This window comes from Rhagoletis pomonella, unplaced genomic scaffold (assembly GCF_013731165.1).
Source record: "Rhagoletis pomonella isolate Grant_MI unplaced genomic scaffold, Rhpom_1.0 Rhpom_scaffold_00002, whole genome shotgun sequence".
Classification (NCBI taxonomy): Eukaryota; Metazoa; Arthropoda; class Insecta; order Diptera; family Tephritidae; genus Rhagoletis; species Rhagoletis pomonella.
This window is the reverse complement of record NW_023458556.1, coordinates 15,999,623-16,012,822: the sequence shown is the minus strand read 5'-3', so window position 1 is coordinate 16,012,822 and position 13,200 is coordinate 15,999,623. Positions and strand designations below refer to the sequence as shown.

At 35.7% G+C, this 13,200-nt stretch overlaps 1 protein-coding gene across 1 annotated transcript; it reads left to right on the top strand.

The window, feature by feature from the left end:
• The first annotated feature begins 318 nt into the window (after positions 1-318).
• On the top strand, positions 319-2,625 carry LOC118733138 (glucose dehydrogenase [FAD, quinone]-like). Its single transcript, XM_036462381.1, has 2 exons — positions 319-623; positions 687-2,625. The coding sequence occupies exons 1-2, from the start codon at positions 330-332 to the stop codon at positions 2,229-2,231; spliced, it is 1,839 nt and encodes a 612-aa protein (XP_036318274.1). The 5' UTR covers positions 319-329; the 3' UTR covers positions 2,232-2,625.
• Positions 2,626-13,200: the final 10,575 nt, after the last annotated feature.

Genomic DNA, 13,200 nt, shown 5'->3' with positions numbered 1-13,200 from the left:
CTAGTGGGTAGGTGTATAAAAGATGCTTTTTTAGGGGAGAATAGGCATACTTGCTGTAGAATTCCAAGTGGATTGTGTTCTCTCATTTGTAGTAGATTTCGCACATCAACGGTAAGAGGCAAGATTTAATTTATTTAGCAAATTTTGCAATGTTTTCATTCTACAATAGGGGAAAAATTTATTTTTGCAGGAGCCTTCCTTTTGTAGTAAACCGGGACATATTTTTTTTAAATAAACTTTGGTAGGTTTAAAATAAATCTTGCTATTTTGGGACAAGTCAGTGTGTAATAAATAAGAAATTGGTTTTTTCAGCTTCAATTTCTGGGACAATGTCGTCTCCACAGATAGACCTCCAATGTGCCGCCCAAAGTGTTGGTACTGTCAACACGTTGGTGACCACACTTCTCCAGGCACTTGTTGCCGCACAATGCGCCATCTCTGCACCGGAGATGTGGCCATCAGACTACGCCGATCAAGCGCTGAAAAATGGCTTGGACACCTACGATTTTGTGGTGGTGGGCGCTGGATCTGCCGGTTCGGTAGTAGCCAGCCGTTTAAGCGAAAATCCAAATTGGAAAGTGCTAATTCTGGAAGCAGGTGGTGACCCTCCACAAGAAAGTGAAGTATGTAGAAATGAGTGCGGATTTGACAACTTATAAAATATTCCTTTACACACATTTACTCAGGTACCTGCTTTATTATTCTCTATGGAACACACAAACGCAACATTTAACTATTTTACGGAGCCAAGCGACAAAGCCTGTTTGGGCCTCAACGATGGCCGTTGCTATTTTCCAAGAGGAAAAATGTTAGGCGGCTCTGGTGGAGCTAATGCCATGTTTTATATTTGGGGCAATCGCAGAGATTACGATGGTTGGGCAGAGGCTGGCAACACGGGATGGGGTTGGGATGACGTCGTACCATATTTCGAACGTTCAATTCGTCCTGTGGGCAATGAAACGAATCCAGTAGGATATCTCACAGTTAGTGAATTACCGGACACTGACACGGATTTAGCGGGAATGATCACACAGGGAACCGAGGAGTTGGGCATACCGCAGAAATGGGAATTTAATGATGTTAGCGAACTGGGATATTTCAAATTGCCTCGCACAATAGAAAATGGACGTCGCACGAGTACCGGCAAGGGCTATCTGTCGAGAGTTTCGCCACGGTCTAATCTGCATGTGATAAAAGGAGCGCATGTAACCACGTTGAATTTCGATGATAGCGGAAAAAAAGTTAACTCGGTGAGCTTTATACTTCAGGACAAATATAAGCTGAATGTGAGCATTGGCAAAGAGTTGGTTGTATCCGCAGGCGCAATAGATTCGCCAAAGCTGTTAATGTTGTCTGGTGTGGGTCCAGCGGAACATTTGGAGCAATTGAATATTCCCGTTGTGCTGGACTTGCCGGTAGGCGACAACTTGTATGATCATGTAAATGTTTGGACTTTCCTCAAATTAAGGGAGAATGTTGCACCGAACCACAAGATGGTCGACAGTCTTGATATCGTTTACAAATATTTAATTCATCAGAATGGAACATTGGACAGGACATCCTCAATTGCGGGCTTCATTAATACGCTTAAGAACGATTCATACCCGGATGTCGGGGTTCTACATCTAAAAATCCGACGTAATAATCAAGCTACTTTGAAACAATTCGCTAGTGGTGTTAACTTGAACAATAAAATTGCCAATCAAATATCCAAGGCGCTCGAAACAGCTGATATTTTAGTTATGTTTAATTTTCTTTTAAATCCCAAGTCTAAAGGCTATGTGCGACTGCAGAGCGCCAATTACAAAGCCGATCCTAAGTTGGTACATAATTACTTTAGCGAATCCGAAGATGTGGACACTCTAGTGCGGGCAATGCGCTTCCACGAGCAGCTAGTGAACACGACTGCCTACAAGGCAGCGAACGCCACAATACTACTACCCAGTATTGACGAATGCGATGCTTATGAACTGAGAAGTGATGATTATTGGCGTTGCTACCTTAAGTACTTTTCTTCCACCACCTATCATCAGACGGGTTCGGTTAAAATGGGCCCTGAAACCGACGAAACGAGCTGTGTGAATCCACGTTTGCAGCTTCGCGGTGTTGACAACGTGCGTGTGGCTGATGCTAGTATTATGCCAACGGTACCCAGTGCCAATACAAATGCGGCTGCAGTTATGATTGGTGAAAAGGCGGGCGATTTTATACGCGAAGACTGGAAGGATTAGAAGTTGATGACAGTTTTCATTGGCGTCATATTTCAAATACCCGCCGAAGAGATAATACACGATTCCAGCCAGTATGCAACATATTTTTTAAAATTTGGGGTACTACCACATCTACCACACAAGGCTTAAAACCTACCACATTTTGTTTACAATTTTCACAGAACTCAATTCTTATTAGAAATAATAAATTTTTAAACTAGGTACATCTAAATTTGGCTTTAAATATACGCGTGCTTTAACTTTTTAATATTTCTTAACTTTTAAATATTATGCAATGGAAGGAGTTCTTTGTTCCATCCTACGGTTTAATTATACATATACAAAAATATATGTTCGGATCGTATATTTTATCAACTTAATAAAATGAGTGGCCAGTGGGAAATGTAGACATTTTAAGTCCGGCAAAACACGCACAAATACTTAATTCTTGTTACATATTATGTGTATACGATATATACTATATGTGGGGCGTTCCATACCAAAATGGACGGGGTTCACACTTCATGTGTTTTTAGGGTTGATGGATAAACATAAGCAATAAATAAATAAGAAATTCGAGCATGATTAATACATTTTTAAAAATTTGACAGCACAAAAACAAAAACAAATCGAGTTAATAGCTTTTCAAATATCTCGAAAACGGGGCGAGGAAAAAATTAAAAAAAAAATCACACATACACACACCAAATTCTCTACATTAAAAATTTTTTTTCTTGAAAAATTTTTCACATAAAAATTTTTTGATAAAAAAAATTAGCTTTTGAAAATATGCCATCTAAAAAAAATTTTAAAAAATCACAATGGTAGCTCTGAGTATTGCGCAATATTTAAGTATGAATTTTTGTTTTACACCGAAGTTTAGTAAAACGAATGCATTACAAATTTACAAACTCTTTTTAATTTTTTTTTAAATTTTTTTGAGTATGCAGTTTTGTAGCCCATTAAATTTTATTAAAATAAAGTGCAAGCTACTGCAAAATTGCAACAGGTGCATTGCATATTTTTAAGAACAATGCTTTCACTCGCAGTTAAACTTTTAAGAGCTCTCAAGAAAAACGAAAAATTCATATAAAATGACGCACAAGAAATGGAAAAGAAATTTTATTCTATCAAAATTTCTTAAAACAGTTTGCAGCTCCCAAAAAAAAAAAGGTCGTATATTTTTGTATTTATTCAAGAAAATTTACAGCAAATGCCAAGAGTTCTTTCAAGCAACAGAAATGCTAAAAAATATTTCTTGTGATTTTTCTTGAGAGCTGGATTCTAAGCTTTAAGCTACAGTTTGTATTTGAGGACGCGGATGAAAGTTGCGGCCAATGTCACTCTAGTTTGGCGGGGCTCTAAAATTCGGATGGGGTATTTAGATATGGCATCGCAGCTTCCCTTCATGCTATCGAAGTGATTATATAGTCGAGGAATAGATGGTGTGTGTCGGTTTGCTTATCCAGTTACTTTTCCAGGATTGGTCGTATTGTGAAATTTTGGTACAAGGCCAATTTTCCAGGTCTGTCCTGCATTACTGTTTTGATGAAGGGCTTTAGCTTTTCACACAACATCGTTGTTAGTTAGCATCTTATATTCTAATAAGGTTTATACATTAACTCAAACTTCATCATTAGGTACTCGTCTTGCTGTCTATGCCGCAAAGTGTTCTGTTTGGAAAAACGCACAAAATGAAATATCTGCAGAACGAGACGAGATAGCGAAATAGATGTAAGGGTATTTTAAAAATTTTCAGATGGAGAATTCAGAAAAAAAAAGGTGATGTTAGGTAAATTGACTGCCCTGTTTGCTGTTCTTGCAGCAAGGAACAGAAAAATGGCGCTTACGAATTTTTTCTCAAAGTCTTCTGCATGCTGGTTTTAGGTAAAAAAAAAAAATGACAAAATAAATTTTAACTTTAAAGGTCGGATCTCAGGTCAAAGTAGTTTTTCATTCAACCAGACCTTTAAAATGACTTTAATTACTAAACTTCGCAACGAGTAATTTTCTTGCAACTGTGTTTGTGTCGTATTTTCAAAATTTGCATAATTTTCCGTCGCAATTTTTCCTACTTTCTCTTCTTCTATTCGTCATATTTTCCATTATTTCAAGCAATATAATTGTTGTTCTATATATATATATGTTGATATTGGGTTTTCCACTCCCTTCCTCTTTCATTCATAAAACCACATTTTCGATTAAAAGACAAAGTTATATCCACTACACGTATTAGGCTTTATTTAAAATATTGAGAGCTTTTATTGAGAAAAAGCCTGGGCTATTTTTAAATGTAAAAATTCGCTGACGTTTGTTATGAATGTTCTGTTTTAAATGTTTTCAATAGGGTTTTTATGAATTCAATTAACCACCATTAAATCAGGTTCCACATAGAACGGAAGAGATATGAAACAAATTCCTTTCCAGACTCACCGGGCGCATTATATCGGAATGTCTATCGTCACTAGACACTAATAAAGGGCGAGCTCAAAAGTTGACCGCGTAAAAAGACGCATAAAAAACCTTCAGCGAAGAAAGGCGCCTAAACCTAGTCGACGGCGAAGAAAGACGTCTAATAGTATGTACATTCCTCAAAGAGTTTTTGGGAACAATGCTGAAGTGACAGTCCTCAGCTATCTATGTTTACGCCTTCAAAAAAGGCGCGTTTCTAGTGACGCTATTTGCGTATGTGTGTCGGAAAAATCTGTTTCTAAGTTCAAATATCTTATTTTTAGGCAGAAATGTTTTTCCGAGGTGCTTATATTTAAAGGATTTACTCTCGGCAGAATCCAAGGCCAATCCTGAGTTTTCTAACATTTATGAAGCTTCCTCTTTCTTGGGCCAGCATTTTTCAGGCGAATGTGATGCCATTGTAATCGAGACCTATTCAACTCTTCTTGCACTGTTCTTTCTGACACAAAAAAAAACAAATATTTTGTTTTTTGACTTTGCCTTTCTTGAAGTATAATTTCAAAATGTGGTGATTTTTCTTTGAAAATCGAAGTAGTTAAAAACCTTTGGAGTGGTCTTGAGCTTTTTGTTGAAATTGTGTTCGACTTTTTGTGCGCATTTTGGTAGAAAAAAATATGTTTAATGTGGCAACACTGGTATGTATTTACGTTCTTTCTAAATCCTCATACCTTAACAGTAACAAAATGTCTATTTTCTTACTTGTTTGCGTACCAACTCAACATTTCGTCACGCCTTAAATGCGCGACTCTCGCAACCGCACCGCATTTGCTCTCAAACTCAACGACGACTTTTTTTTACTTATCCAATCGCTTATTTATGCCATCACTATTACTAGTATTGGTGCTACATATTTTATTGCTGTTGCCTTTTTAACTTTTTCCTTCACATTCGCATCAAAGTTTGTTGTTTCCCCTTCAAGTAGCTGAAGGAATTGCTGGAATTGCTATTATAACTTCAACAAGCCCTGTCGACTTTCTTTTCATCGCCGAAGCGCCTTTTTGTTTAGTAAAACGGAGGAAGAAATATATAAAATCGATTTAAAAAAAGTGACTTTTATCGATTTTTATTACGCGCGTGAAAAGACAATGAGTGTGGTTACTTTGTCTGGCATATACATGCACACTTACATATGTATATATGTATATAAATAACCCAATAGACCAGTTGGCAAGTAAATTGTAAAAGTACACGAAAAAAAGTTTTTTATTACTTGTTGATTTTTTTTTAAACTTTTCTTAAATTTTAATAGTGCAGTATGCTTTAGTATTGTATCTGACTCAGAAAAAACTTTGGGAATTTGGGAATTTGGCAGATAATTGAAAGCAAAACATTGTAATGCAATTTATTTGAATATTTCATCCTTTATATAATATTATTTACAGCATCATTCAGTTGATTGGTAAAAACTAAATTGGCTATTTAAACGCTGAAATGGACTACCTCGATATAATATTATTTTCAATACATTTGGTTCATTGGGATACCTGTGTTATGTGAAATTTGAAGTATGAATAAGTGTTGTAGGTGGTGCTTGAAATGTATAGGAGGGCTCTTATATAGATAAGTGGGCATTATCGCTAGCTCAAATAGCTTTCATGCTTCTGTATGAGAAGAGTTTGTATTATTATTAAGTATGTACGAGTATTGAGTTTGAACAATAAAATGGGAAGTGCTCAGCACATTCGTTATTATATTAAGTCAATTATATGTATTTATATTTCCCCGTTTTAATTTCCATAAAAGCATAATCAAATTTCTTCTAAGCGAAAATAATTTAATTAAGACTTTTTCGGCAGATAGATAGATAGATAAATGCTCGGGTATATCAGAACAAGAGATATTGCAACTTGAAATGTCTTTGGACGAAGATTGTATTCGGATGTTTCCTCGTCTTCCATCGAAGCAGAGCCCGCTTTCCCATTCCCCTCTAATGTGGCCAGATTCACAGTTTTAACTGTAAATTGCAGTTTTTAGGCAAGCTTACAGTGGTTTAAATTACCTCTGACTACAGATTACAGTTTTTTGAAATTAACGATTGGAACGAATAAATTGAAATTTCTCTTTCGTTTTTTTTCACTGTTTGAAAAATTAAATTCAATTTAATTAGGCGAGTTAGGTAACTGAAACACGTATAAAAACATGGGTGTCAGACGAAAGAGAAAATTTTACATAAATATTTAGGAAGAAGTAAGTGAAAAATTGAAAAATTCCTGACATTTTAAAGCTAAATTAAGAGTCCGGTAATATAAGAGCAATGCATATAATAAAAGCAAATTACTCATTGTCAATGTATATATGTATGTAATGAAACATGGTAATAAAATAACTAATACCTATTCGATTGACATAAATATTTTAATATTTTATATACATAAATTTTACATATTTGCAAGCAAAGACCTACTTAAACCTCTGTCGTCTGACTCCCATATATACGGCGATACATATATACATATGTATTTCAATAACCTTTTTCCCCTAATTCATATTGAATTTAGCTTTTGTAATTTTCAAACAGATGGCAACCCTCCTACATATAGTCAAGTAATAAACCCTTTTAAACCCCATTTCGATTGATACCCATACTTTAATAATTTATTTAACTTATTAAATCATGTAAATTAAATTTATTAACAGGTGGCAACTCTTTTCATAAAAATAAACCTTTATTATACATCTACAGGACAGGCCATTTAATTTGACGTTTCTTTTTGAAAATCAACGAATGGTGCAGATATACATGATGGCATTAAAAAGAACTGAAAATATTTATTTGATGTATTTGCAATAAACGCATTATTTCGCAAAGTGCAAAAAGTAGTAAATATTTTTTTTTGCAATAAATAAAAAAACATACTTTTGATTGAAAAAAAGATTATAATTTTAGTTATTTTTTAGATTAAAACTTTAGTATTATTTTTATTTTCAACGAAATAAATCTGCATATAAAATATAGCAAGTCTAAACTACAGGACTCAAACTTTTCAACACCTGCTTTAAGTCATTTTAAATAGAAAAATTAAATACTTAACCAAATATCTCATAAGTTAAATTTTTGACTATTTTTCCGTGTAAAGCCTAAAACTGATGTGGCCTCAACTAAAATATTTGGTTTGAAATCCGTCAATTTCAATGGTGGTTTTACTGCGTATTATGCATTTTATACAAAAATTGAGACCAGAGCCTGGATAATGGATAAATTACCTTTCCGGCAATACCAAATACATACGTCTATTTTTGGGAATGCAAGAATACCCATGAACACTATCGAGGGACAAAGTGTGGAGTTAAGCCCAAAATACAACAACGCAGTGTTAGTGGCAGTTAGACCATTAAGAAGAATAAACATATAACAGCGAATTATTTTATGTAATTAAAAAAAAACTGCTACAAAGTCCGCTTGTAAACTCTGGAAGCGTTGTCCGGAAGATGCGTCAAGCTGGCCTCGCATGATTTGAGTTTCCGTAAACTTGTTTTTTTTAATAAGTTATTTTATGAGACGCTTGAGAAGTGCATATGTAAATTTTTTGATATGAAATTTTTGAATATGCAGCTGTGCATATATGTATGTATATGTGCTGGCCTTTTTATGCGGGTTTATCGAGGATGTAGTTTGCATTTAGGCGCTAGATGTTAGAAGCCGCCTAAGCAAGTGACTTCTCTTGAACAATCTGCTATGCAACATTTCATTCCGGCAAAATAGCAAAGTTTTAATCTCCGACGCATATCAGGCGAAGGCCATTGTGCATATTGTAAGCGGTCAAGTGAAAATTACAATCAAAATCTGCTCTTACGCCGCCTCCGTTGATGCACTAATTTAAAATTTGCAAAATTTCATACCAGCTACTTTCACTAAGTGCGTTTGTGGTTTTATATTGCTTTGTGTGGTTTTGTGTGGCTGTGTGCGATTAAACAAAAGGCGTATCGATTTCCGGAGCACACCTAGCAACGACTGCACGCACTTATTTCAGATATTTACATACATATGCGCAAATGTGTATTTGCTTAGATCAGAGGTTCCCTAATTTTTTTTCTCGTAGACCTCTTTAAAAATGTTACTGGTTTTTCGGTGGACCCCGCGCCGCTACTGGTCAAAAAATTTTTTTTCGCGGCCAAAGAACGTAAATCTATAAGAAGAGACAACACTTTATAATTGTGACGAGTGGGAACATCAGGAGCGTGCTTTCTCTTTTGCCCAAATACGTTTTGAGATTAGATGAAAAGAGAAGGTACGCTCCTGATATTCACACTCGCTACAATTATAACGTATTGCTTCCTCTTATAGATTTACGTTCTTTGTCGCGGCTGAGTTACGACTCCAGATTCGGACTGGTAAAAATAAAAAGAAAAATTGTATATTTTTTTTTTATTGTTCTTGAATTGAGTTGTAGTGAGGAGAAAGATGAAAATTGGATTCCTCAGTGAGCAATTTTTGCAAACTCTGTCTTACATTCCTAACTCAAAAAAATAAGAGAGGTTTAAGAAGAAAATTAAATCAAAGCTAACTGGCGGTATAACTGAAACAAATTTTTTCAAGTCCTTGGGCCAAAAAAGCAAAAATTTCGAAAATGATTTTTTCGTGCGTTTTTTTCTGGTATTGCATAAAACTGTAGCTCTTAAAAATTTTTAGCGAAGAAATTTGAAAATTAGAGCCTTAAAGCTTCAAAATGTTCTTTCAACAGTCTCAATACGACCATTTTTCACCAAAATACAGTTTTTTTTTTAAATCACCGACTAAATTTTGAATTTTTTTTTAACCTTAAATTTTTTTTAGTATTGTATCATCTGCTTACATTGTTAGGTAAAGCCAAGCCAACATCAAGTCTCCCCTGAACACCTGGCGGCCCACCTGGCGGCCAACTTTGGGAATCACTGGCTTAGATATTAGTTTGTTGCAAACAAGCTATATCACAAGGTGGTAGGTAACGAGCTGGATTGCCATCATCAACATCAACATCGAAATCAACAACGACATCAACATCTGTTGTCAGCCGGCAATGTTGCTTAATGACAAAATTCGTTAGTTACACACAATGTATATGTTTACCATACAAAGTAATGTAAGTATATATATATATATATATATGTATATACATATGTATATATATTGTAAGTTGAATGGTGTATTCATACATTCTAGTACGCTGTTGAACTTGTTGCCTTGATTGCATTGTTTGGCTTGCAGGCATAGTTTGTCAGCTTTAATTCACATTGAATCCTTGAACTTTTTTGAACTTTCAACACAGCTGTGTGCAATACAAACTACAAACATACATATGTTTGTATGAATGTATAGGCTTACATACTCACACACATATAGGTATGCATGTATACTTTATGTAAATGTGTTTATTTACTGTTATTCAGTCAGTGTTATGTGTGCAAATTAGTGCGCGTTTTAGCATACTCTAAGTGAGCGACCGTGCCGTGTGTTCGTGCGCTTTGTTGTCACCAGTGTTGCCAACTTTTGAATTTCAAAAAGCACCAAACCTTGGAAAAAAGAGCGTTTTACCGCACTAAAAGCACTAAATTTTTTTTTAATCAAAGGATACTTTCTTTTATAACAGTTTGTAGTAAACAAAAGTGAAAAAATAAACAATATTTACATGTGTAAATAAATACACATTCATGCTTACGAAGTAATACCGAAGTACTGCACATTAAAACTGGTACATCTGAAGAAAGAACAATCGAATCGCAACAAACGAAATTGAATTTTGAAGGGGAAGAGTAATACTTAATGATACCCTAAGTAGAAATGAGCGAAAAAATTTGTTGTTTTATAATAAATCGTGTTTTTACACTTAGAGGTTAGGATATCTCAAAATTCGGACGTGGTAGAGAAATTCTGCAGCCAGATTTGGATTCAGCACCGAAAAATCTAAAAACCGATGAACTCAGGTGGCAAAAAAAGTTAAAATTTTTCGGACTGTGTAATCAATCAATAATCAAGAAAATAAAAAGTAAACACTTTTGTTTTTTGGTTGTAGAGTTGATAATGGCCTGACAAGTAAACACTTAACTTATCTGCGTGCTAGCATTTTCAACGCGAATACAATTTAACAAGAACGCAAGAACGTGGGTTTGCAACTTCATCTTTTTATCAATCATGGTTTGCATTTTAGTGCATTTAAATTTGTCGATTCTTGTAAATTCAGAAATTTTAGTGCAGAAAAAAGCACTAAAAAGGGCACTAGACACTAAACCATTTTTTTTGGCGTTTTAATTTTCAAAAAGCACTAAATCTAGTGCTTAAAGCACCAAGTTGGCAACTATGGTTGTCACACAATTGCACATGCGCTACTAAAAACTATGCACTTCTGTGCCCCCTAAAAGTATGCCAAGTGGTTCAACTTTTTCTATTATCTACTTTCGTATCTACTTGGTAATTTATTTATTTTTTGTTTAGATTATTTCGCTTTGTTTACTGTTTACTGTTATTTGGGTTCGTTCATCTGATCCAACGCATTTGTGGGTTGTGTGGTGCCCATGTGTGCATGCAGGCGCTAATGTGTATGGTGAAGGTCTCAATGCAAAGGTTGTCACTAAGAGGCTATGCTTTGTTTGGGATTAATGAAAGTAGCGCTTTTGTTTCACTCACTGAGTAAACAAAATAGTTTATTATTTAGAATGAAACATTTTTGAGGTGATGATATTGAAGCTAAAGTGTACTTAAGGTTTCTTGGAAGTTTTGGGAAGTCATTCGTTTGTTCGCAGTAGAAAAAGTGTGATTATTCTTTTCCTTTTGGCAATGTCCTTTGGCAATACAATCGCTTGTCGCTCGGGCCGAAAATTCGCCAGTTATGCACCCCAGACACCACTTGGTCCTTCTATTGTATTCGTAGACGACCTTTATGAAATGGGCTTAGTCGAAGGATGAAATAATACATTACAGGTTCGCATGTAGGTTCCGCTTTTACCACCAAATAAAACACTGCACTTCAATGTGTTAAGTCGAACTCACACACATCCTCGGCCTTGCTCAGTATAAACGGGTGGGTGGGGCTCAATGAACCTGACAGTAGTGGCTTTATTTTTAGAAAGTACTCACAGGGAATAATCTCAAGCAGATGCTACCTTTGACGGAGTGCATGTGGTCAGGAACTGACGTAGAACTTAGTGCTTAAACTACCTCCTGACTTAAAATTTGGTTGTAGTACCGGGGGAGGAACGGTAGCTGCCGGTAGGATGCTTAATGGATTAACGTCTCACACTGACTGGTTAGGGTTTTTGGTGGTAAGGCCATCGATGTTCCCTCCTAAAAAATAACAGGCAGGCGCACAGTGAGAGAAATGATGAAAAAATCTGGCCAAGATTCCAAAAATCAAAGTTGTCCGACTGTAGTAAAACATGGTAATATGTCAAGAGGAAGGTCCATTGCATAGTGGATGAAAAGTATAAAGCAGTTTGAACTTTCTATTCTCACTAAAGATTGTGTTGCTTTTGGCTCTAAAATTGTGCTTAGGAAGTTTGGTTTTAGAAATAGTCGTTAAAGCACTTAATTATTTTTTACGAGATGGAGAGCGTTTCTGACGATATCCGAAATAATCTAAGTCGTTAAGTATAAATTTTTGACACAAGTAAATATATCTAAAAATTAATTGTGAAAGCTATCTCAAAACAAAAAAAAAAATATATATATATATAGAATATTTTTTGATTTGATTGCTGGAAAAGTTGTGATCGCGGGAGATCGGGCTATTCTGCACTTTGAAACCTGTATCTACCCGGCGAAAGGAAATGCAGATTAATTTCGTTTTGGATTATTCCAAGAGTGCACTGCAATGTCACTACAGTCATCCAAATAGGCTGTCAGTCATCAGCTTTCTCAATTTCATCAGCATCAGCATTCTTGATCACCTTAGATTTGCTAATTGTGTCTTTACTTTGGTAACTGAATCTATTACTTAAGCCTGTAGAATCTTCTTAGAACTTCCGCATAGAAGATGGCAGTACATATACCTTACCAGGCGTAGAGGCAGAGCGGTACGGAGCTGCATGCAGTCGACTCACACTTCTTCGCCGCAGTATTCCTCTTCTGCATTCTCTTCTGTATGCAAATCGCACGAAGTATCTCGTGCCTCAGTGCCCTGATACTCTGAGTCTGACAATCGATTTTATAGCTAAGAGGTTTCAAAGTACGCTCCGAGGTTTGCCATTTCCTTCCGATAATTTAAGTTAATTTATATACACATCTATCTTCCAAAGATGTTATGCAAGATTTGTCATCCTGTCCGCTAAGGGTACACCTCATTCGGGACCACGCCCAGACTCCGACATCTGAAGCTTGTATTTGGCCTTGGGGACCGGCGTAAGGTATTACATCGCAAGGCGTAGCCTTTCAGGCCTACCTCTCGTTCAGTTTTCTATTATCGCTACTGTGCTGCCACTCTATCCTTCTCAGTTCTGAACGTTTTTACTCTCTGTTCCGTTATTCACTTACGTAAATACATACATATATACATATGCACATTGGTACAATTTAACTCCTTTTTACAATCAACAAATGTGTCGTTTA